The following is a 25,313-nucleotide window of genomic DNA, read 5'->3' on the forward strand; positions in this document are numbered from 1 at the left end:
TGCTTCGAGCTACATGTATCTCAAATCCGATGCGACCACTGTACAAGGTAGTCATCTACTGTATCGAAACACTACTAAAGTCCAAAGCAAAGGATAAGTCATACACAAGATCTTTAGGCTATCCCCATTACACCAAACCTTACCCCGTCCACACCTAATGATCGATTCGGATCCCTCAACCAGCTCGCACAGCAGGTGCTAATGCGACTGTTTCCTTCTCCGCACTATTACTATCACCTTCCAACGTGGGTGTCCTCTCTCTTTCCACGGTCTCGCCCATGGGCACACCTTCTTCTGCCGCCTCTGACTTCGACTTCTTGACTTTGCGTGGGAAAGTAAGATAAGCTCCAGGCCAGAAGTAGGTGTAGACTGCAATCCCTAATAAGAGGGGAAGGGTATCGAGACCGAGGTAAAATCGCTCGTGAGTCGCAATGTATCCAACGTATCTGCGTGAACCGTGTCAGCTGCCGGAGTATGTATGGTAAAGGGAGACAATGGAAGCCAGGGGACATACCCTTGACTCAGTTCGACGGTACGGTAGACGCTTCGAATAAGGAAACAGATACAGGTGAAACCGAGCGCCCAGTAGAGGGATTTCCAACCGGTACGACTCCACAGATCCTTATCCAGTGTGTAACTGGAGTGCAACGCATGAGTATATTTCCCACTTCAACAAACGAAAAAGATGGACTCACGCTCTGTAACCGAACACGGCCCACATGACTGTGAACAGGATGAAGCTCGCCATTTGAGCAGCGATACCAGCCAAGAAGATATGACCGCCCATCTCCGCGGTCTTGTAATTCTTGGAGATGGAGAGACCACCACCAGCAGCTTGAATCAAGAAGGTGATGACTGCGGTGCGAAGAAGAATATGTGAGCTGACGATCAGACGTCCAGTCGAATGAGATTTACCATCTGAAACGATGAACGTTGTGGAAATCCAGGTAGGCTTGAGAGGGCGAAGGTATCTTGTGCCTTCGAGGAATTGTACCAATCGACCAAGAAGGATGTAGTCTCCAGCCAGGAAAGCGCATGGCTGAGGGCGGTGAGAACGTCAGTGTCGTAGTCTAATCATTGCGATGGAAGTCCAACGATGAACTCACGGAAAGAACGACGAAGAGATAACAGACGATGTACAACCCTGTATGGAAAGACAGTGTAAGTGACACAATGTGAGTGATTCAATGTCCGACGTGGCGCACAGAACACATACCTGTACTGTGAGGGTTTGATCTGAATGCGACTCGAAGTACTAAACCGAGACCTTCGAACCAAGCGCCGATCACCAAACACATGAACCAATTGGCTCTTTGTCGAAACAAACCTATTTCCAAACAGACGGTCAGCTCATAGTCCGATCCGGACGTCTGCAGCTGTCCGACAACAATGCATGGACATGTTCAACTCACGATAGGTAAGGATCATGGCGACAAGGAAATATAGGACTGCAGCGACGATGTTGAGCGGTTTGTTGGGGATATACCGCAGGGGGTTACATCTAAACACCGAGCTCGAAAGGTCAGCCTCTGCTACGACAAGAAAGGACCGTTTTCCCTTGGAGGTCGTGTTTGTTGCTACGCACTGATCATGAGAGGGGTCGGCGTAAGGGTCTTGTGCACAATCTGGATCGTAAGATGCCGCCGATGCCAGCCCCAAGAGGGTCAAAGCGACCACGGTCTGAGTGAGACGATGATTGGATCGAGCCATTTCAAAGTGGCGAGGTGTCGAGGTGAACGGTGATGCACCGTGAATTCGACCAGACCAGAGACGGGTATCGTTCGATTGAAACGACGAGACGGTCTAGTAAGAGGGAGAGCAAACCCAAAGTAATGTATGTGTAGGAAGAGCAAGGTCGATGAACGATCCGAGAACAATTTAACTGTATGGGCCGACTATTATTGTTGTCCTCGAAGTCGGGATTTGTACCGATGGTTACGTGACTTTGCGAGAGTGTGCTGTGATTCCTGCGGACTAGACCGTCGTCATATACCTGCTACTATTTTATCGTAAGATCAGACAAGTGGCTCGTCCTGTGGATGTTACGATTTCACTTGAAACTGGGACAAGATGAAAGGAGATGTGTTGAGAAAGAGAATCAGATGCGAGCTGAACAGTAGATGTACATGCACACACCCCGCTTGGCGATATCTCTTTCTTTGCTGAGAGACGGCCATCAGGGCATTCATTGCACAGGCTCTACCCCGTGTCAGGGCACCCACGCTCCGGCGGTGACCGCCTTGTTTTCCAGCCAGGACTTGCATTCAGTCGGTGGGCCTGGTGTGGACCCATCTCCATGCACCGTGGATCACCAGCTTCCACTAAACATGTCACCATGAACGACAGCTCCATCCTCACTCGAGCTGGAGCGTGTGCTGTTGAATCGACCAAGGTTATCTATCGCTCACTCCAGCTCGATTCTACTGCTTGCGTTCTGCGAGAGGATCGGGCGGCCAATACAATATGGGTGACGCAAATATGCTTACGATCGATGGCCACACGCCACCCTTCAACCACGCGCGTCGAACCGCTGCTTGCACCGTTTTGACTTTTTCTGTCGACAGCGTCCTCATCCCTCCTTCTGCGATAGTACACCTTTGGCTACGTTGCCTGCTTTCTTTTCAATCCCGCATATAGACAAGGCAGTTCAGAATGCAGGCCACACCTGAGACCCTCTCTCTTCTCACCACCTACCTGTCCTCGACCGTCTCCCCCGACGCTCACACTCGTCGTTCAGCCGAAGAGTCTCTTCGACAAGCAGAAGCGCAACAAGGGTTCCTGTTGTTGGTCCTGGAGCTGGTCAAGGCAGATGGGGTCGACATGGTCGTCAGACAGGCGGGAGGTGTATATTTCAAGAATGCTGTGAAAAGGTTATGGGCCGGTGAAGAGGTGAGCTGGTCCACCTTTTGTTGGTTGGTCAGGTCGAAGGACCGTTCCCCTACAGAATTTGATACGTGAAGAGTAGCATATCCGTACTGACTGCATCCTCTTATTCTTCAGGAGACGCAAATAGCTCCTGGGGACAAGACCGCGATCAAAGCTCAGCTTGTGCCTATCATGATCGCTTTGGGGACTGCTCAAACAGCAAGATTACAGAGTCAGATTGGAGAGGGATTGAGTCACATCGCCTCGCTTGATTTCCCCAACGAGTGGGAAGGCCTGTGTGACGTGAGTCTGCAATTATCTTGACGATCTCGAGATAGGCAAGCTGACTTGCTCTGGCTGTAGGAACTGGTCAATTCTCTCACCCCGGACAACTTTGTCATCAACAACGGTGTTCTCGCTACCGCTCACTCGATCTTCAAACGGTATGCTGAAGTGTGGACTAGACGTCCTCATGTAGCTGACGGTGACACTTCACACTAGGTGGCGATCCCAATTCCGAACGAACGACCTTTACTCGGAGATCAACTTTGTCCTTTCACGATTCTGTGAACCATACTATCGCTTGTTCCAACATGTCGACCAATTATTGCAATCCCCTAATCCTCAGTCACTCCCTCCCAACTCTTCACTAGCTCTCCTGTCCCAGACTCTCATCTTGCTGGTCCAGCTCTTCCATGACTTGTCCAGTCAAGACCTACCACCTTTCTTCGAGGACCATTTAAGCGAGTTCATGGGCGGCGGAGAACATCCGGGTTGGTTGAGGAAATACCTAGATTGGGAGAGAGAGGAGTTGAAAGGCGATGTAAGCTAGCTTATCGAATTAAGATTCCCGTTCTTAGCTGACGTGAAGATCTATCAGGATGATGATGAGGCACCTGGACCGCTACAGAAGATCAGAGCAACCATCTGTGAGATTGCAGAGCTATATGCGCAGAAGTACGCAGACGTCTTTGTTCAACTGGGAAGCTTCGTCGATGGAGTGTGGAACATGTTGACACGAGTCGGCGCGGGAACGAGGGAAGATGTTGTGAGCAACATCATGGGGTCATCCGTCCCCCTCATGCTCACTGAAGTATATTGTTGCAGCTCGTGTCTCGCGCGTTGCGTTTCCTGTCGGTGGTGGTCAAGATGGGCAACCACAAAGCCATGTTTCAAGCGCCGGAGACACTGAGAGCATTTTGCGAGAAGATCATCCTTCCTAACATGGCTATACGGCGTGAGTTGCGTTGTGCCCAGTCCGAGTGAGTAGAGTAGGAGCTGATCGCGATCGGGTGCAGAACACGAAGAGGAGATGTTTGAAGATGACCCGATGGAGTACATCCGAAGGGATCTGGAACCCTCCACCGGTGAGTACAGTACGAGATATTTGGTGCTAGCTGGGGCTAATCGCTCCGACGCAGAGAGCGACACAAGACGACAAGCTGCAACAGACTTTACGAGAGCACTGATGGAGCTGTTCGAGAAGGACGTCACGGACATCGTCAAAAGCTATATTACTGCCTTCCTACAGGTCAGTATCTGGAGATCTTCCTCGGCAAAACCAACGGATGAGCTGACAACCACCTCAGGAATATGCTCAAAACCCGACGGACAATTGGAAGTCCAAGGACACTGCCATCTACCTCCTGACTTCTATCGCATCAAGAGGGTCCACCCAACAAGTGAGCCAACTTACGTGAATAAACGCGGCGATCAGACTGACCGTCGGTTCACAGCTTGGTGTCACCTCCACAAATGTCCTGGTCGACGTCGTCGAATTTTTCAGCCAGAACGTTTTCGCCGATCTGCAGGCTGCTCCAGGATCGGTTCACCCTATTCTTACCGTCGACGCCATCAAATTCCTATACACTTTCCGGAATCAGGTGCGTACTGCATCTGTTCCGACTGACAGATACTGACATCTACCGGGTTCTCGCTGCCAGCTCACCAAGGACCAGCTTATTTCCGTCCTTCCTCTCCTTGTGCAACATCTGAATTCGGACAATTATGTCATCTCATCTTACGCTGCTATTACGATTGAACGTATCTTGTTCATCAAGGTTGAAAGGCAAGCTCTGTAAGTCGTCCGGATTGTCAGTAGTGCCGAAGGATTTAATCCGCTGATGTGGCACAAATCTCAGCTTTACGCAGGCGGATGTCCGACCATTTGCAGAAAACATCCTTACGGCTTTATTCTCGACTATCGAGAAGGGTGGTACACCTGAGAAAATCGCGGAAAATGACTATCTCATGAAATGTGGGTTATCATGCATATCAATGTGCCGATTCCCGCTAATCGCATTCATCGCGTTGCAGGCGCCATGCGAGTCATTATTACCGCCCGACAAGCGCTTACACCTGTGTACGAGGGCGTCTTGAACCGTCTTGTCAATATCCTGGGCGAGATCAGCAAGAACCCGTCGAACCCGAAATTCAATCAGTACTGCTTTGAGAGTGTATCAGCCTTGATCAGATTCGTATGCGATGGTTCACCTGCGGCACTGCCTACCTTTGAGGGCGCACTGTTCGGACCTGCCCAGCATATCCTCACGAACGATGTTGCTGGTGAGTCCTTAGGGGATGTGAAACCTCTGAGCACGACTGATGTAGTCTGCTCCAGAGTTTATCCCTTACATCTTCCAAATCCTCGCTCAACTTCTCGAACTCCACTCGCCCACCGAACTCCCTCCCTCCTACCAAGCACTCACTGGTCCTCTGCTTTCTGCCGCACTTTGGGAGCAAAGAGGCAACATTCCTGCGCTTGTTAGGATATGGAAAGCTCTCCTCCTCAGAGGCGCTCCCAGTATCGTTGCTGCTGGCCAAGTACAAGGTCTGCTTGGTATCTTCCAGCGTTTGGTCGGATCTAAAATCAATGATGTCTATGCTTTTGAGCTGTTACAGGCATTGTACGAGTTTGTCCCTATGTGAGTGCCGGTGCACATTGGAATCGTATCCAGATGGGCTGAAAGTTGACAACAAATACCATAGCGACGTCATGAGACCCTTCTCTCAGACTGTTTTCGTGTTGCTGTTGAATCGATTGCAGAGCAAGCCCTCATCGCAGTTCAATCATTCCTTTGTGTACTTCTTCGCGTTCGTTGCAAATCTCGACAACGTCGGTCCGGACTTTTTGATCGGTGTTCTCGATGGCGTGCAACCAGGGTGAGCAAATCATTCGAGCGAGCGTGGAGATGTCAGGTGCTGACGTGTGGTATGTAGGTTGTTTGGAAATCTTCTTACCGGTGTCATTTTGTCTAACACTCAGAAGATCACGATCAAGCATAGGAAGCTGGTTGAGGTTGGCTTGACCAAGGTGTTGACGAGAAGCGATAGCTTGTTGATTGCGCCGAACAGAGCATACTGGTATGTCATGATCAAGGTATCTGTGTCAATGTCTTGAGCTGATAGCGTATGATCGTATCGTAGGGTCCCCACCTTCCTGGCTCTTCTAGATCTTTTCACCCTTCCCCAAGATATCACTTACACCAACCCGGATGGCGAGGGCGATCTCACAGAGCTCGACCCGGAAGAGACAGGTTTCCAATCAAGTTTCAGTAAGCTCGGTGCGAGCGAGAAGAGCGTGAGAGATCCCACTGCTGGTGTGGGAGACACCAAGCTCCTCGCAAGTGGCGAACTGTCGAAGAGATCGAGCGCGAAGCCTGGTGTGGTGAGTGCGACCGGAGCCCGGAGCCAGTGTTGCTGTCATTTTGTGCGAGCCATCAGCTGACCAATGGATTCTCAGCTGGGTCCATTGATTGCCGAAGCACAAACGGCAGAGGAGAAGACTGTAACGGGCTTTGTTCAATTCATGGCGTCCAACGGGTGAGTGAAAGTCTCATTCATGGGCGTTTGTACGCACCGCGCTAACGTCGTACCGTACGTACAGGCACAACATAGCATGAGGTGGCGATGGAGAAGAATGACATGATCCGGATGGAGTGCATAGCGCAGTGATCACGACGAAAAATATGTATGCATGATTTACGGTTCATCACGGGCTCAGCGGAAGCACGTAGAGGAGATGACAATGAGGGATAGAAATTGAAAGGGATCGATGATTCCGAAGCACGAGGACGCGCACGTACTGTACGAGTACTACAATGTCACAGACGTACGAATGATTCGATCTTTCATTCCCGCAGGTAAGGCGGGAAGCCAATAATGGTGAGTATTGTTGTTGCTGTCCTGTGGGATTGACGGACGCAGCAAGAACAATGAGAGTGGACCGATCTCAACTGGGGTGGGTCATACGAATGCATTGCAGTTGACTGTATGCATCGGTCCATGAGCAATGACAATAGAGACAAGAGGCGATGCCAAGTCCTTTTCTTATTGGGAATGCGCAGCAACCACAGCAGGAAAACGAATTCGGTGAATTTCAACTCACCGGTGACAGGGTGCATTCATTCATTTGTGAGTGGGATATTATTACAGCATGTTACAACAGCGAACGCACCATCCACGGTTCCCTTCGTTCATCTCAAGCTTGGCATCTCGTTGGTCCGGTTGGGTTGGTCGATCCGTTCCGCAACTGTCTCAAACCCACATCTTGTACATGTACCACACACACCACTCGTTGACCGAGTGCAGGAAAAGCAAGGTACATCTCTCTCGAAGAGATATCGACTTGGTCTGAATCGCGAAGACGAAAGCGAACAAGGACAGGCTCCACTCATCTCGCATCATCACGTCGTCTTGGCATCTTGCTTCTTGTCGGTCGGATCGAATCGAGACGGAAGGGACATACATACAGCGCAATAGTCAAGCAAGTGGTATCGACTGTCACCCGGTTGGGCTTTGGGATCGGATCCATCCCGCGAGTGAGGATTGCCACCATTGATATAAAGTTACAGGAAGAACGAGGGATCCGTCGAACATCACGCTAGGCTTGGACCACCGATCAAGCGGTCAATCGATCCACCCGTCGACCGACAGATCGCTAGGTCAGGTCGTTGCTTTGGACGGACACCCCTCCGCAAGTATCACCACCACCGCAATGCGACTCACTCTCCCAGCTTCGTCACCTCCATCCTCCTCTTCTTGTCCATCCTCATCCTCCATCACGAACACACGTCCATTCCGACATTTCCGTAGAAAATCACAGTCACCCCATGACCCATCATCTTCGATTCGCAACGATCATGGTCTCTCAACAAGAACGATAATAGAGACCGTTGAGTCAGATAACGATAATCAAACACGAGATGGTGGACTAGATCTAGAAAGTGGGATGCGCGCTCGACATCTCAATCCAGATCCAGATCTACCTCCAGATGCAGATCCGGATCTGGACCAACAGATCGTATCCACAAGCAGCGAGAAAGATAAGGACAATGTATCGGTTCTGGCGCTGTTCAAAGAGGATTATGTGACGGCGAGAATAGCGATGAAGGAGCTGGATTACAGGGATGCGTTGCGGAAAGCTCTGCGGAGACATATGTACAGTGAGTGATGGTTTGGTTCTGGCTTTGCTTGTTAGGGCTTGGTGTATGTCATATGCGGTCCTTGCGTGGTCAAGGAGGGCAGCGGGGTAAAACCAATTGGAGTTGGGATCTCGTGCGAGAACCACATGAGTTGAAGATAGGAGAAACAGGTCGTTAATCAGGAAATTACGGGGAGATCAATGGGAGTCCCAACGCTGCATGGCGTAGGTGGGATGAGCGTGCTAGGTTTTGGAGAGCAGGATCGCAGATCTGGACGTATGGTGGACTCGGGGGCGGGAGAATGGCTGCGTGTAGTCCACGTTTCTGCGAACAGGCGACCGGCGTCAGTCTGGACAAGGACCTACGAATCCGAGCATGTGATGGGATGGAGGCGTCGAGGAACCGCTGTCAGAACAGTCACGACGACAATGTCTCCTGAGCCAAGTCGATTTGTCGTAAGGAGAGAAAAGCGCCGGGAGTGATCTGCTTGAATTCAACGTAGAAATGAGATAGAGCCGTGCTAACATTCTCCCTTCCCCACCTCAGAATGGTATGCCATCTTGATCATAGCCATCGCCCTCACAGCTCTCATCACCGCAAAACACGAGACCGTCGTCGAATTCTGTCAACCGGTCACACAGAGAATCAGGAGCTGGCCTGGGGGGTTCATGATACCGATTGGGGTTTTGATCATCGTTTCGTTTCCGCCTTTGGTCGGCCATGAAAGTGAGTACTGTGTTCCGGAAGAGAGGCAGGTCCAGGTGACATGGCTCCATCGAGACTCTCTCGCACTGCTCGGTGTCAGAGGGTAGACATTCAAATATATGGGGTTAGCATTTCGAGGGGGGGGACTGATCCAAACGATCAGATGCTGATGTTCGAACGTATCATAGTCGTCGGCATCCTGTGCGGTCTTGTCTGGGGATTATGGGTCGGATTTGCTATCCTCGCCGCAGGAACATTCTTAGGAGAGATTGCCACATGGATAGCGTTCAAATGGTTCTGTCAAGGTCGAGCAGCGAAGTGAGCACCACAATCGGTGAACTCCTGAGGGGATATCGAGAGCTGATGAATGGCCGTGCGACAGGTTCGAGAAGAAGAACAAGCTGTACTCGGCTCTGACTCAATTGATCCGAGAGAAGGTCAGTTTAGGGTTAGGATCGAACAGCTGCGTAGGACAGTTGCTGATGTGTTTGGACAGAGCTTTATGTTCGTCTTAGTGTTACGGTTCAGCGCAGTTCCCGGACACATCACCACTGCTGTGAGTGCGCTTGCTGCATGAGATCGCCAAAAATGCTGACTTCTTTGTCACAGGTCTCCGCTTCGGCTGGCGCAAACTTTTGGAGCTATCTCGCTGCAGCCTTCTTGACTTTGCCGTGAGTTTCAGACGCGCATGTTATCATTCTCTTCGCTAAAAAGTCAATTCACCGCAGCAAACAATGGACGATCGTGTACCTGGGCAAGGCGTTTGGGACACAATCCCGGAAGAACACTATCATCTCGGTAATCACCACTGTCCTCACTCTCATCGGGACGGTCATCGCTGCAGTTTACATCTATTATCAAATGCGTCTCGTTATGCGCAAACGGCTCCTTGCCATGCCAAGTGCAATCGATAGTACCACTGGATCCGTCACCATGCTCGAATTCCCTGACGAAAAACGAGAAGGCGGTTCGAACAGTTTCCATGCCAGAAGGCCCTGGTTGTTCACGAATGGCAGCACAATCTCGACGGTCGGCGGTGTGAATGGTTCCAGAACCCCGACGAGATCATGGAGTATGCCAGGACATATGAACGAGGAAGAATGGCGAGACTGGGTCCAGGAGTTGGAGTTTGAGCAAGGAGTATTGGCAACCTCGAGTGGACGTGTGGGCACACCGGCAATCAAGGTTGACGGAAATGCGATAGTCGATGATTTTGATCCTGCCCCACCTTTGATCACACCTTTCGATACACCTTCGGCCAAGTACAATACGACGACCTCCGGAGCGAGCACACCAATGTATACGGAACAAGATATGCTTGTGCCTGCACTCTCTTTCCCAACCGATAAACTCAATGCTCTCGATACGACATATCCCCCGACGTCTAGCAAACGAGGCGAGCCATCCACGCGAACATCGTCAGCTATGGAACTGACTCCACCGCGAAACAATCGACCTGTCGGAGGAAGAGAGATCGCGGACGATGCCGATCTGTACGCTCTTTCCAGGGGAGCTCGAAGACCAGAGTATGGCAGAATGAGAGGAGATAGCAGAGCAGCATTGCTGGGCAGACCGGTGGACGACGCCGCGTTGGAGATGGGCGGAGGCAGCTGGAAGCGAGAGTATGGAGGGGGTCGATCTCGAGGTGATTCAGGGGCCACGATCATGGGCAGACCCACTTTAGAAGATCTCGAATTGGGTGAAAGCGGGAGTAATAGGGCTTGGAAAAGGGATTATGGACGGAGTAGAGGAGAGAGCGGGGCGGCGTTGCTTGGTAGACCGAAGGCTGAAGAGCTGGGTCTAGACAGAGAGAGTAGGATAGGGTCGGATATAGAAGAGATCCAGGAGGATAGATCCTGAGAGGGGTCAGGGCGATGAAACCAGCGGCGTGGTTTGAGGCATCTACTTTCATATCAAGTCTCACGGCCATTGTATGTATATGCGTTGTAAACCTGTTGGGCTACAATGCAATGCGATACTGCACGTCAACTCATATCATCAAGAAGACACGATAAATGAGACCACGCGATGATGGCTGTAAGGTCGACGACTGAAGATCTCTCAAGGAGAGGTGTCGTCCTAATTTCTCGATGTAACGCATACATTGCATGAAGGTCATTCGTATTTGTTCAGTTGGAAAGTTGGATCGAGAGTATACGCATACTTGGCGTCGTGAATTACACAACCGTCTTCCGCCAGCGGAAGGGATCCCAATAACTTGATTAGAAATCGTAGTTGGCAAGGGATACTGTGCTGTATGTACTGTACTACACTCTTACACGAGACTATCACTCAGATCGCCACTCCAACCTCTTCTTCTGAGACGTACCAACCTCGTACATGAGGTGGATCACTCCCCATACCATTATGGAAAGAAGGTCCGTGATACAGTGGATGAGTCAGATTTGAACTTTGAAGAGACCTATCCAAGTCTTTCTTGTTATCGGAGTTCGTGTCAACTTTGATTGAGGGGAGATCATGCTCGGTCGAGAAACGGAGATAATCGGATTGGTCGGTTTCAGACCCACCGGGCGAGGATGGGATGGGTGTAGGACTTGGAGGTCCAGTTGAATGTGAAGGTGAAGGTGTGGGCGATGGGGAAGGTGAGGGCGAGGGCGAGGGAGATGGAGGACTCGGAGATGGGGATGGGGACGGGGACGGGGATGGTGTATCAGGGTATGGAGTATCGGGTCTAGGTCCATCTCGAGTTTGATCCTTCTTGATCGGTGCAACGGAGAACATGATGAGGATCTTGTCATCGTGCTCGTTCTCCTCGGTGATTGGTTGCAACGTCTGGTATTCGTGATAGGCCGGATCCGAATCCGAATCCGATTCTGGTTCCGGGGAGGGCGATGGTGATGGTGATGGTGATGGCGTTGGCGTTGGTAAAGGAGATGGAGATGGAGATGGAGATGGAGATGGGGTGGGAGTGATGATGATCCATGGGACGAATGGAGAGGATGTAGATATCTCGATTCCTATTGCTGGCTCAAGAGACGGGAGTCGCTCCTCGTTACCTGAGACGGCTACCTCTTCAATCGTCTCAATCTCCTGATCTTTATCTTGAACTCTCGCCATCCAACTTCGGATGAACTGAGCAGACGCCTCCTTCTCCATCGCTATCAAATCGTGAAACCTGACACGATCGTCGACATCTTTGTTCGACAGATACAACAGATACAAGGATGGACGATCGGACTCGCTATCGGTATCCCATTCGAACGGAGGGGAAGGCGGACGTTCGGGAGACGGAGAGGGAGAAGGTGAAGGTTCCGGAGAAGACTCTTTGGAGTCGAAGTAGCTCGCTTGCGGACGGACCGTGAGAGTCTGTTGCGACTCAGTTCTGGGAGTCGTCGTAGCTGGAAGCGAGACTCCAATGGTTCCCTGATGAATCGTCAAAAATGAATCACATCACATAGGTTGAGCTAGAATGGACTATAGAGTCCCCACTTACAGTAAGACTCACCTTGGCCTGCGCACCGATGAGAGCTCTCCCTCGAGCATGCAAGACGAGCTTCAGCCTGATGGTCAGAGCCGATGGCTTGAAACGCTTGGATTGTTGGTGGCCCCCCATACGTGGTGGAGGCCGCTGCATCTTGACAGACCGGAGGCGATGCAGAGAGGAGAGTATCACTATCACCAATGGAAAAGTAACTTGGAATGAAGCAGACAAAAGTAGTACGGGTGGCAAATGCAAAGAACGGTGACACAATCTGGGAAGCTACATGAGTAGTCGTGAGAGAGCGGGATTGTCTTCGAGGGGAGCGCTCGATCCCAGAGACTGTTGGAAGTATTCGAGATACCATGAAATCAACATAGAAACGGAAAAAGAAGCAGAAGCAGAATCGCAAGTAGAACTGGAAGCGGAAGCTGGAAGCCTGAGCGAATCCCAGCTTCCAGAGAAACATCGTCCCGCCCCAAGGATCAGAACAAGCGTGTGTGTATACACACGTTACACTACACTGCGATCGGGCAATTTGCAACGCAACGACGCACTGAAAACATGAGGCAGAGCTACACACGGACGCGGACCCAGGTACACGACGACGATCGCATCAAGGATGCCGAAAGTCGATCTGTTCTGGTGACATTCATTCGTTGCTCATCGACGTACATACACTTGGATACAATAAAAAACATGGGCGGGCTCGTGAAGGACTCGTGACGAATAGCGAGATTAGCAAACTCCTCCCAAGACGATGAACATATAAAAGACAAAAGTCATCCGAACCAATTCAAACATCGATCATAAGCCGCCACATTCACCTCTGCGCGAGAGAAACGATCCGCAGTCGAGTTCAGGATCAACGGGAACAAAACGCCACAACCTGAATATCTCAATCCCGCAATGAAAAAGGGATCGTCCTCCTTTTCCACTTTCATCTTCCAACGCATAAATCACCATTCCCGCTCCTGGAAGAAAAAAGGAAGAAGGGAGGCTGAGCTGACAAAAAAACTACAGCACCCGGGATTCCCAAGTGGTCCCCCACCTTGGTACTAACCGAGCGATACACAGCTTAATTTTCCAAAGTCTAGATGCATGCCTGGGCGCCAAAGGCGGAGGAAGCGTACAAAAGGCGACAGAGACGATCTGATACGGGTCTCAATGTCTGACTACTATAATGTACTGGCCTAGGCGCGGCACAAGAACGTCTTGGCCCGGGCCTTTGCCAGGGCCACGGAAATCGAGGCTAACATTGCCCCGTGGGTGCCCTTGGGCATATTCCACTTCTTCCACTCTCGTAGCTTCTCCATAGTGTCGGCGCCTAGTAACCCCCCGGTTGAGAGCACCAGAGGCATGAACAAATTGGTGCCCTCGACCCTATCCCTCTCGTCCGATGGCAGCCCCGTCACCTTTCTTCTGGCTTGCTGTGCTAGTAGCTTCAGGGCCCTGGCTTCAGTGTCCTCCGTCCACTGTCCGTCGGCCGCTCGCCTTTCTGCCTCCGCCCGGTCGATCCTAGTCCTACCGTTCGACTCCAGCGCCTCCCGGTGGCTCGGGCGTACAGGAGACTATCTTGAGGTCATATTCCTCACTCAAGACCAGGCGGTGGTCCGCATCGTCTAGAACCACCTTGATATCATTGAGTCGATTCAGGTGATCATTGATGTATGGCTCGACCGTCACAGTGGAGCCAGGGATGGACGCTAAGGCCCCTGCCATCCGAGCCTTGACGGCGTCGTGTCGAGATTTGGCAAAGCGTCGACGGGACATGCAGTTCTCGTCGTGCCCAGGTGTATTCTGCTCTGGGCACTTTCTGCACTTCCCGCTGTAACCAGGCATCAGGGTGCGGTAGTGGAGTGCAGCCTGAACCGCTGCGTCGGACATGGTGTAACGTGCGGCCGACGGGATTGCCGTCAGCCATTTCCGACCAAGCTGGGACGACGACTCTACTATTGCCAGCCTATCGCGTAGCGGGAGGGATGCCATGAGGGTCTTCTGGGTATTGATGGCGGCATCCCGGCATAGCTCGCGCTGGGAGAGCGGAATTGTCGATTCGTCAAGGTCGGGTAGAAGGGGTAGTAGGGATTGGACGGCAAGCGAAGAAGCGGCCTGGTAGGCCAACGGTGCGTACTCCCGGTGAGAAGCCAAGCCTACACCCCCCATAACCGGCGGCAGGGAGAGGATCGTCCGGTCTCGCTCGACATCCGCCGGTGCTGCCCCTCGGAGATGGTCAAGGGCGGTCCACAGCATGTTATCGAGCTTATCCCAGGCGTCAGGGATGTCGTCGGACGAGAGAGACCGTTGGAGGTGGCGCAGCTTGTGCTGAATGGATTGTCGTAGGATGAGAAGGGCATGTTGGTCCGGGAGTGTGCGAAGTCGAAGTAAACCCGCTCCGATGCTTTCTACCTTCTCCTCAAGGAAGTGGCGCCGGAAGGTAACCGACCCGACACAGGTACCCAAGAGCTGCACTCCATTCTGCCTGATATCGTCGAGGCTGAGGTGTTTGCATTTGGCCAGGTTAAGGGACAGCGGGGACCCGCCTTCGGTGAAGAAGTCCGTCGCCGTCGCTAGAGCGTTATCGTTTTCCCCTAAGATGAAGATGTCATCAAGGTAGGCTAGAACGAGGTATCCCTCCCCTAGGCGTGCTTGCAGCTGGTCTACCGTGTCTCGTACGCCAATGGAGAAGAGGAGTGGGCCGAGCGGGTTGCCCTGACGAACCCCTTGGGCGGACTGGAGGCAAACCACGTCTCCACCTCCGTAGACGTACAGGGGAGAAGGGCCGTTGTACGACCACGCGGTTGTCTTGAGGAGCGCCGGAGCGTGTTTGCGGAGGGCCACGTTGAGTACGTGGCGCGGAAGGGCATTGAAGGCATTGGATGCGTCCAAGGAGGTAAGGTGGGTGAATCGGCGAAATGTCGGGTGTCGGTCTACTGCCATCTGTACTGCATGGACTACGCTCTCGACTCCGCCTTTGCTCCCGACCCCAAACTGGTGGGGCGAGAGGAAGGTGGGGTCGAAGTTGGAGGTGAAGATTGCCTTCACCGCAAGCCTATAGAACATCTCACCCACCGCAATCGGGCGAATCCCTCCGTCAGGCTTCAGGAGGGGAGTGAGGCGGGCGGCGCAGAGGAGGTGCTTCCCTACAGCGCGGCCAGCCGCAATGTCCGAGGTGAGGGAAGTAAGGAAACGCAGGAAGTCGTCATTGGCGGCCACTAAAGATATGAGTTTTACCGACCAGCCCGAGGCTCCGGGGGCGGTGTCAGGGCGGAACGACTTGATAGCGATCATGATGTCGTTGACCTCCGGGGTAGTTGGGGTCGCTACGTCGGCCCGGATGGGGGCAAGGAAGGGGTTGTCGGTGCCGGCGGGATGCTTCACGGCAAGTGAGGCGATTGTGTCCTCATTGATTGGCGCAACCTTCGCGTCCGAGTTGAGGGTCCTTTCGGCTTTGCCAATGAGGCCCCCCTCCACAAGCTCCCTGGCACGGACGGCCACACTCCTTGTGACAGCTGGGCCACGACCGTGAGCAGCGGGCCATGGCACATCGGGGAAGCGTGCAAGCCTGTCCGCCACTGCCCCATGACCATTCCTCATCTCTGGGACTAAACCTACCTTTACCACAGCCAAGATATTGAAGAGGTTGTCATCCGTCGGATCATCGTTGTACCGGGCGGCCAGCCGTCCAACACAAGAGGTAAAGGGGCGGACGAGGCTGGGGTGAAGGTGCTTTATTGAGCCAGGGAGTGGGAGGAGGTCGGCCATCCCGCGGGCGGTGTCGCATTGGGCTACTGGCCGAGGTGGTGTACCGAGGTTGTGGGTGATCGGCGAGTGAGCTGTCGGCGTGGCCGGTGTACGTGGAAGGGATAGGGAAGGGGTCGAGGGGGGAGAGCGGGAGTGCCGTGGCAAGGGCAGGGGAGGAGGGGGAAAGTCGGGCGTTGGAGGGCGGCTCGAGGCCGGCGACGAGGGGCGAGGAACATCCCTTGACAGGACCAGGGAGGGCGGGGTGGGGTGAGGCACCGCTGGCGAAGCGTTAGTCGATGGTGGCGCGCTGGCGAAGCCTCGTAGAGGAGTGGTGGTAGTCGACGGGGGTGCAACGCCAGGTATTGAAGGCAAACGGTATGTTCGGCCACCAAGGAACACTAAAGTCCGACCCTCCAACCTTCGCCTCATGGGTTCTGACTGCCCCTTGCACGCCTTCTCATGGGCTGTAGTCGCCGTTCCCCCTGGCTTCAGGACCGACCCGCAGTCTGCACATACCTGGACACGGTCGATAAATGCTGCAAAATCGGATAGGACAAAAGGAATGCCAGCATGGGCTTTGCGGCAGTGACTCCACACATCCGACCCGTTGAAGGAGGGACAGGCGGGGCAAGGGACATTGACAAGGGGGGGAGGAGCTGCTGCTGGCCTGACGCCATCCAGAGGGGGAGAGCGCCTGGTGACTCGGCCGCCCACAGTGCTGGCTCGCCCGTCAAAGAGGTCGCTCGCGGTGGACCGAAGCTGCTTGTTCCTGCCTGACGGGATAGAGGCTGTATGAGAAGGGTCGTCGTAGGGAGGAGGGGGTGGCATGATCACGCGATCCCCGCGGCACCGCAGTACCACGGCTATACCGCGGTAAACTTGAGTAACGGAGTAGCGGGGACCGTGGGAAGGTGGAGGTATCCCTGGATCCGTACCGTGGTATACTACGGTATGCCGTGGTTGTACCGCGGTAAGGGGGATACCGACCGTGGGAGAGTGGAGGCCGACCGGTAGACTCTCGCTCAACAAACCACACAAGCTTGGACCGCCAGTAGAAGGTCGTTGAACTGTTTACCGCGTAAACAGTCCGGAGGGGCAGCAAGCGAGTGAGGAGCGGTTGGAGAGAGGGGGAGAGTCCCGGCTGCCGAGTGTCACGGGACTACACCGACCAACGGGGATGTCCGTCGTTTCAGCTTACAAGGCAACCAATGAAAAGTCTACTATCGTTGAGGTGCTCCCGACTTGGACCAAGATACGCGATGTTGGTGAGACTTGGGCTAAATCGTGTTTCTAACTTGAGGGTTCTCTGTCGAGAACAGCCAAGTAAATGTTGGTCGATGTATCGAGGTTCTTCAAGATGATAATATTCAAAGGTACTACGGTAGGACAAAAATCTAGAATCGACGGGGAACTCCTTTCTCCTTTTGCTACGTTCATGTATATATCCTTTTCTTCGCACAAGTTCGCCAAACCTTGCATGTGTAGCGATCTTTTCGCCGGATGTAGAAAGAAACCTCGAGTGGCTGAGCAATTTGTATATTTACCGTATGTGGTGAATAGGATTGATAAGCTTGTCGACGTTTCGGTTCTTTCCCCGATGAATGCCGTTTCGTTCAATTGTTTGTCAAACTCCTGGGAACTTTGTCGGAAGTTGGCCTTACTGGTATGCAATCGTGACACCGAGCAGGGAGGGTGTTGGAGGGGTGGGGTGATTGGGAGTGGGGCCGTCGGGAGGCCGAGGAAGTGTCAGAGTGGGGCTGCCGCCGGTAGGCAACGCGTCGTTGGTCCTCCCAGCGTGACCTGGCACAGCGGGGTTCCCCCGTGTGACAGACAAGCCAGCCAGACGCCTGGGGGCCTGATGAAGGTGGCCAACAAGGTGTCGAGGGAAGGCTGAAGGCTGAGGGGGCAGAGAGTGGCCAGGAGTAGTTGGCGGGTCGAGGGGCCGAGTTACTGTCGAGGATGTCGAGGTCGATCTGAGCCGCGGCGACGACGGCGGCGACGAAGGGGGTCACCCCCAGCGACGAGCGTAGTACTGTCGTGTACAGCAAGCTCAGATCTACCGAGTCGTGGTGTTTATTCGAGTTGTTATATAGCGTTTTCCAAAGCGGACGGTTCCAAAGCGGACGGGATGGAATGCTTTCTGTGTTCTATGGCCGTAGATATTAGCCATAAATTTGCGCATAATATATAGTTTTCCGTGGAAGCAGGTCATTTTGGTACTGGTAATATTGTTTGGAATCGAGTTGTCACGACTGAACGAGCAAGACTGATCCCTGCGAGAGGTGGGACCGCCGTCCTATGGTCGAGAGTCGACTCACTTTTCCAATAGGCTTTTGCCTCAGCGTCGCCGTATGTTGTCAAGTGGTGATCGGTAGGGTATCGTTTCGACATTTCAATACGACAGTTTTAGTAGGCCAAATGGTCTCTCGTTCTTTTCGCGAGGCTTCTTGCATCGAAAAAGTTTACCAGCTTGCGAATGGCGCTGGAATGCAGAGGATCGTTGCATAATCATGTACAAGCGCTTGTACAAAAAGTCCTAGCATTATTACAACTCTTCTTAGCTCACAATACCGCTGGAACACCAGATTGGACACTTCCCCTCCCACGTCTTGTCGTCTTGGTCCACTTATCTGGGCAAGCCTACGAAGACGACCATCAGCCTTCACTCTGATTCAGCGGGATCACCACGGCTGACTAACGATGAAGTATTGCTTCAGCGCGTTCTCAAACCTCTCACGATATTGATCAGGTGGAATCTGCAAGAGTCAGATTCGAGTCGGCCGTTGAGACCTGCGCGTACACAGAGATATCCAAGCTCACGATTGTCACTTCTCCTCCTCTATTGATGACCATTTTCCCCCTACTCTCGATAGTCTTGAAGAAGTCATAACTCCCTATAGCATCTACCAACCCTACAACGATCTCTTTCCGCGTCTCGTCCAAACCCAGAAGCAGGGAATAATCCATTATCGATTGCGATGACAGGAATCGTGTATCGAGAGATATGGCTTCGGCCAGTATGCGTTTTGCATCTGGTCCATGACAGATAAGCGCGGGTCAACGGACTAGCACAAGCGAGAACGGTCCGCGAGCTGACTCGGCATTCGCAGGTCTCAACTCACGAGGTTGCAGCAGTATCAGACCTTTCTGCATGCTCTCCAACCAATCTCCATCGAACAGAGTCACAGACCCGCTTGTAGCATCTGCCTTCCCTTCGCTCTCAACCTTAACTTTCGTCACCTTCCTGCTTTCTATGCAGACATCCACGCATCAATATTCTGCTTTCAAGCTTTCTCGAAGAAGACAGCGTCACTCACCAATTCCTTTCAAGTCGAATGTCTTTGAGATGGTTTGCTTGTAGAAAATATTCTCCATCACTAGCAGATCCAACTGTTTCCGTGTCCCGCTTTGCAGGTCGTCGATGCGAACTGCGAAAAGTCATGTCATCATCCTCAAATTTCATTCCACTGGATACAAGACTCACCATTATAAAAGCCTACTATCTTCGCCAAGGACGTTGCCCTATTATGTGTTCCAGCGAGATGTTCAAGATATGCCGGGGCAATGTCCAGCATCGCTTGTCTGTCAGGTCACAGATATCAGCCCCAGATCGCACCGCCTTCCGCTCACAAAGCACTTACGGATCGCTGACATGCCATTTGCTGACGAGTTCCTTGACAATATATCTCTTGTCCTTGGTCATGAAGAAGCTGGCTTTACTCTTACCACCCTGAGCATCCCATACGTCCGTTCTCTCCAGGCTCGTCACCAAGCTCTTATCGATCGCACAGCGTCTTCGTAAAGAATCGAAAGCGGTAGCATAGTAAACGGTACAGCTGAGCTTGAGTCTGCTGCCTAGTGTATATCTGAACTCGATATGGGGCCGTTCGTCAGTCGAGGCAGGGTCATTTCCCGTTGGCGACATCAAGCCTAGTGGATCGATGAATTTCGATAGAGGACGGTCTGTGCCTTTGACGCGGATCGATCCCATTGTTTCACCCACATCAGAACCTATTTTGAGCAACTGGTTGAACGAATTGCGGACGGATGAAGTGACTGATCCCCACGCTTCGGGTGTCTCCGGCGTAACAGTGGAAGCAGCAGAGGCAGAGGTAGACTTTGATGCGATTGCCGTACTTGATACGCTTCCCGTAGGTCGAAACGCGCTAGGTGGAGGCGCAGAAACGCTTATCTCGTTGGTCAGTCTGCGCGTCATGTTAGGCGGCGTCTGATGCAGTGTCGTCGCGCCGCTTTCTGACTTAGAAAGTACAGGCTGTTTGGGCTTCTCGCTTGGTGGTTCTTGTGTCGCTGCGGTAGTAAGACTACCTTCGACTTGCTGAAGGGAGAGCTTCGTCGAGGGAGCTTGAGGCGTAAGTGACATTGGGAGCCTGCTTGTCAGAGGCGTAGAAAATTCGTTCTTTTTCACCTTGCTTGTACGCAAACTCAATCTATCGCGCGGATGATCCAGTCGCTTTACCTTGATGATCCAAGTCTCTGATGTGCTTTCCTCATCCAAGCCGTTCTTGCTGTGTGCCACAGGGGTTTTCCCAGAGCCGGCTATCGGCTCATCTGACGCCAGCGACTTGCCCCCGTTCGCTAGTTCGGTGAAATAAGCCAAAGAGCTGCAACACATTCAGTTTGATCTCACCGGTGTGTAATCGGACTTACGACAGCGTGTGAGCGATGAGGGAGCTTGGCTCGTTCTCTCTTACGAGAATGGCACTACCAGGTATAGTGTGCACTGTGGCGTCACTCACATACTCTGGGACGCGAAGAGGGACATCGTCGAAGCTCTCCTCGATGCCGTATGTCTTCTGCCAGTTGGTGATCTTCCGAGAAGAATTCAAGGTCTTCTGAACGAACTGGCGGCGTACGTCGTTGACCTGGCCGGCGGGTGTTGACAGTAGCAGTTCATGTAATGCTGAGTGGGTGTGTTCGAGTTCTGCAGTCAAAACGGCGAGCAACTCAGCCTTGTGACCTTGTGACGAGGACTTTGAGGTCTCAGCTTCCTCATCTTCTGTGCTATGAGACGCTTCGTCGACATGTAGTTTGTGTCTCTGCATGAAGTAAAGCATGGTGAGCTTCATCCCAGGCTTTCTGTATGTAATCACTCACAAGCACTGCCAAACGTTCGCCCATACACGAAAAGTAGTCGTCTATATCCTTCCTCATCCTCACGACCCTCTCCTCTTTCGTGCTTTTTCTCGCTGAACCTTCCATAGCCAGTGCTACCGATTCCTTCCCGGGCTTGCGCTTAGGAATATTGGGGCCGACTTGCAGTTTGGGTACCGTGTATTGAGCACAGATACAGGGTCGACCGAAAAAGAGAGGATGTTCTTCTCCACGCGAAGAAAGTGTATTATATCGTTGGTGCTAGGGGCATGATCACAGAGATGTGATGGTTGTAGAAGTTCCGTGTAGAATATCCTACCAAGCACATATTAGCATATAACAGCTAAGTTGATACCAAAAAGACCTATATATCTTGCTCACAATTCTAGAAACTTGCCCCAAGAGTGGTTTCTATCAGGAGTCGTCAATTCGATATCGGTGGTGAGCAAAGGACAGACGTACTTGGCAACACTGCCTAAAGGCCTCGGTCCGCTCGTGCTTCCACACTGTTTGCACTTCACCCAAACCTCTGTTGCGCCTTCTTCGGCATCCGTACTTTCCACCTTGATCCCAAGTCTTTGCCCAGCATGTATCCACCATCTGATGTGTTCCAACTCAGGCACAGTGCATCCCGAACGCGGACAGATCATTGTATCCTCGCTCAACTCTTCGGTAAGATCCTGCGCGAATTCCTTGATCGACTGATCTTGCTCTGCATCCCAGAAGACGAATGTGACCAATTTCGGCTTGTGGCAGATGCGTATACCTTGTTCCACGCCTTCCGTTCCATCGTTGATCCCTCCTACGCAGTAAAGGGTGTCCAATCTTTGTAGCCCAATCCACCCATCGAAAGTATCGATGCCACTAGTCAACGCACCTAGTCCAGCTCGAACATCGCCACCCAAACGGTATCCCAATGCTCGTCCCCTGATTGAATGAGAGGTAAGACCAGGCCCACGGTGAGGAGTCAATAGTCCGGAAGTTACGGACGTAGGCAATCCATCATGGGCGGAAAGAGGTTCCTCACTGATCTCCTGCTGAGCTTTCTCACGTCGGACACGGTCTTCTTCCTTTACCCGTAACAAAAGAGGTGGCATAGGAAAAACCAATCCAGGCGTTGTAGACAGAGCTAGGCTCTGCAGACGGGAAAGAACCTGAAGATGGCGCTCAGTGGGATGCGGCGACATCTTGCCCCCAGCCGATATGATAGGCCTGCTGTGGGGTTATTTGGAACGTTCGAGCTGTCGTGCGATAGCGAACTGACGGCGGGAAGAGGAAGGACAGCAGATTGAGTGAGAGCAGCATTCGCACTCGCCTGACGATCCTGGGAGGTTGATGAACGTCGCTTCCCCAGCAATCCGTCCCAGACCACCTTGGACTCCATCCCTAACCTTTGAAAGAAGCCTTTCGATTTTTCACGGTCTTTGAGAGAATTTTCATGTCTCAAGTCAGATGATTGACGCGTTTCCGAGGAGAGATTTGATGTCAAAGTCATATCAAACGTTGGTTTGGGCGGTAGCGGAGGATCGTCCGGCTCTCGGGTGACTCGGAAAGCGTCTAGAAGGTCCAGCTCAATCGTCATGGTCTGGATGGTATATAGCTACCAAACTTCAGTAAGTCACGGCCGTTCAAAGAGGAAGTACAAGTCCCAAGCCTCACCACGAGCTTCAGGACGTTCTCAAGGGCCCGTCGTTCAATGTCTTTCGTCACACCTTTGATCACCATGGTTCCGCCTACAATCATGACTTGCCCATCGGCTACTTGATCTCTGGGTATATCATCATCTGCACCGCTGATAATTTTGCTCCAAGATCCTGGAGCCGTGCGGATTGTGGAACGTTGAGTACCCGACCAAGTCGATGAGAAATTTTCTACATTGCCCTGTGACTCGTCCACCTCCGAGTCACTGGTGATTGTTGTATCTTCCACCGACGGTGCCGGGGAGCTGAGGAATGTGTTCAACACACTTTTACGCTTCCGCATGGCAGCTCGGGACCGTCTTTCTGTCACAGACTGGCTGTTGGGGGAAGGTGATGTCGGAAGCACAAACTCTCCCTCGAAGAAATCGATTTCCAGAATTTGGTCGTTTATCAGACCAGGTCCAACAGTTATGTCGCTCCATCGCCCTCCTGATCCTCCCCACCATCTTTTCCCGCCTGATGATCCAATACTGCCTGTGGAGGAGGCTCCTATAGATTCTTTTCGACGAGTTCCCAGGCCACCAATAATGTGAGATAAAGGACCAAGGAAATGAAGACAGAAGACTGGCTTGACGATATTGTAGTGGGCTCCAGCAGCAGTGACTGTTGCAGCGGACGGGACAGGAAGACCCAATTCAGAGAATTGAGTTCGGGAAGATGAGGCAGTGGGTTGCAAGAGGTCGACCGAGCGACTTTGATAGTCGAGATTAGATAATTGGGGGAATGCGCCGGGAAGGTCAGGTTGAACGGTACTTGCGCTTGGAACATCATCTGTAAGGAACAGGGGTCAGGACGGGAATCAAACACCTAGAAGCCTAACTTACCATTTATGACCTCCCATTCATCTCTTTTGTCTAGAGACAGCTCTTGAAAGCCTTTGAGAGCCGTGATGACCTCACACCATGCCTTCTGATCATCCCCTTCCTCATTCTCATCGGTAGCTCTGCCCTCCCCTTGCCCTGGAGAGTCGGGTATTCCCGCAGCGTCTCGTCTGCGTTCAGGAGGTAGGAATGAGGACATGGATGAAGTTCGACTGCTCATTCGAGAAGGACTTATGCTTAAGTCTGCGGAATAAGGTGGTGTGGCAGGCACTGTTAGGCGGCCTTCGCGAGGAACCGCATCGGTATCATTGCGTACGTGTGCACTTGCACCTGATCTGACAGTGTCCTTCGTCGCTTTGGCAGTCCTACTATCTTCCGTCCCGCCTGCATGCCGCTGCTTGATCATCTCTTCCTTCCATAGTCGCTTCCTCTTTGCCGAGGCCGGCACCCAAGCGTTCAAATCCAAGTCCAGGAGGTTTTTGCCGTTCCTCCGATCCGAATTGAGCTGCGGGATCACAGCTCCCTCCCATATTGCCTTCTCAAAGTTTAGCACCGTCTCGTCAGACCACAGATGTTCTTCCTCTTCTCCTGAACGACCTCTGCCTCCTCGAGGCAGACCATCTTCCTCGGTCCGTATCTGTTGTTCTAACCATTGATGTAAGAGTCGACGGAGGTGACGAAGATAAGATGGTGGCAGACCGAAAGCATTTTTACGTGGAGGTAAAGGTGGAGAGGTCGATCGGGGTGGGAAAGGATCATCAGGAAGTGGCTTGCTTGGGGATGCTGACCGCGAGGAAGATGTCGGCGCCGGTGCCTCAGAGTCGTCAGGATGTGACATTGCCTAGGTATCGGTCCAGATTTATCGGATCAAGGAATAAGTGAGATGGGCATTTCGCGTGTGTAGGGTGCATATGTGTATATAGGATCGACCCAGTGATGGATGTTTGGACGAAGGCGATGCAGACCGTCTTGCCCGGACCGGCTACAACGAGGACAGCCGCGAGAGGGGGTCCTTTGGAGGAAGACAGGTATTCCTCGTGCGGTAATGATCCGTAGGGCCATAGGGTATGTTGTGGCCCAGCTCCTCGTTCGGAGTGTCTTCCATGCAGTACCGCGGTCTACCTCCAGGCAGCATATGGAGGGAACGACAAGTGGAGGACGATATACACTCCATTCACGCCATCACGACATGATAGCAATGGGATTGACATCACGCCGCAAACACGTGTTTGATTGTTATTAGGGATTTGATTACACACGGATTGGCATTACGTTCTGTTCCTAATGCACCTCGTTGATCGGGGATTAGAAAAGGTACGACAGTAACTTTGTTTGTGACCCGATCATTTTGATTCCGCTAGATCGGCACGTGGCCCACGCTCGCTCGACACGCTCGTATCAAAAGCTGTTGGTTGATGAGGTTTGAGATCTGTGGATACCGTGAAGCAGCTAGGAGAGATATCATCATCCTGAACGAAGCGCTATCGGCACAGTGATACATCAC

The 25,313-nt window shown here is 52.4% G+C and overlaps 5 protein-coding genes across 5 annotated transcripts; 2 read left to right on the forward strand and 3 right to left on the reverse strand.

Moving 5' to 3' along the window:
- Positions 1-175: 175 nt before the first annotated feature.
- On the reverse strand, positions 176-1,710 carry IAR55_001168 (uncharacterized protein; the record flags this gene model as incomplete). Its single annotated transcript, XM_066944295.1, has 8 exons — positions 176-446; positions 515-637; positions 696-855; positions 916-1,039; positions 1,107-1,144; positions 1,217-1,327; positions 1,413-1,501; positions 1,586-1,710. 8 exons carry the CDS (start codon positions 1,708-1,710, stop codon positions 176-178), a joined length of 1,041 nt encoding a protein of 346 aa, XP_066805496.1.
- Positions 1,711-2,652: 942 nt separating this feature from the next.
- Positions 2,653-6,767, forward strand: IAR55_001169 (uncharacterized protein; the record flags this gene model as incomplete). The annotated part of the gene is made up of 19 exons (XM_066944296.1): positions 2,653-2,889; positions 3,001-3,168; positions 3,229-3,308; positions 3,367-3,688; positions 3,746-3,913; positions 3,973-4,102; positions 4,164-4,232; positions 4,287-4,396; positions 4,455-4,547; positions 4,602-4,748; positions 4,809-4,942; positions 5,007-5,122; positions 5,182-5,430; positions 5,486-5,789; positions 5,854-6,027; positions 6,085-6,228; positions 6,292-6,532; positions 6,608-6,687; positions 6,752-6,767. The coding sequence occupies 19 exons, from the start codon at positions 2,653-2,655 to the stop codon at positions 6,765-6,767; spliced, it is 2,982 nt and encodes a 993-aa protein (XP_066805497.1).
- A 1,328-nt stretch (positions 6,768-8,095) lies between these two features.
- Positions 8,096-10,853, forward strand: IAR55_001170 (uncharacterized protein; the record flags this gene model as incomplete). The annotated part of the gene is made up of 7 exons (XM_066944297.1): positions 8,096-8,309; positions 8,835-9,014; positions 9,182-9,311; positions 9,376-9,430; positions 9,490-9,549; positions 9,603-9,664; positions 9,722-10,853. The coding sequence occupies 7 exons, from the start codon at positions 8,096-8,098 to the stop codon at positions 10,851-10,853; spliced, it is 1,833 nt and encodes a 610-aa protein (XP_066805498.1).
- A 432-nt stretch (positions 10,854-11,285) lies between these two features.
- On the reverse strand, positions 11,286-12,588 carry IAR55_001171 (uncharacterized protein; the record flags this gene model as incomplete). The annotated part of the gene is made up of 2 exons (XM_066944298.1): positions 11,286-12,377; positions 12,448-12,588. The coding sequence occupies 2 exons, from the start codon at positions 12,586-12,588 to the stop codon at positions 11,286-11,288; spliced, it is 1,233 nt and encodes a 410-aa protein (XP_066805499.1).
- A 6,150-nt stretch (positions 12,589-18,738) lies between these two features.
- IAR55_001172 (uncharacterized protein) lies at positions 18,739-24,647 on the reverse strand (the record flags this gene model as incomplete). Its single annotated transcript, XM_066944299.1, has 15 exons — positions 18,739-18,816; positions 18,876-18,932; positions 18,997-19,208; positions 19,299-19,427; positions 19,494-19,604; positions 19,661-19,758; positions 19,818-20,798; positions 20,845-21,233; positions 21,292-21,429; positions 21,486-21,603; positions 21,670-21,699; positions 21,751-22,424; positions 22,553-22,888; positions 22,948-23,759; positions 23,813-24,647. 15 exons carry the CDS (start codon positions 24,645-24,647, stop codon positions 18,739-18,741), a joined length of 4,998 nt encoding a protein of 1,665 aa, XP_066805500.1.
- Positions 24,648-25,313: the final 666 nt, after the last annotated feature.

Source organism: Kwoniella newhampshirensis, chromosome 2 (genome assembly GCF_039105145.1).
Source record: "Kwoniella newhampshirensis strain CBS 13917 chromosome 2, whole genome shotgun sequence".
NCBI lineage: Eukaryota > Fungi > Basidiomycota > Tremellomycetes > Tremellales > Cryptococcaceae > Kwoniella > Kwoniella newhampshirensis.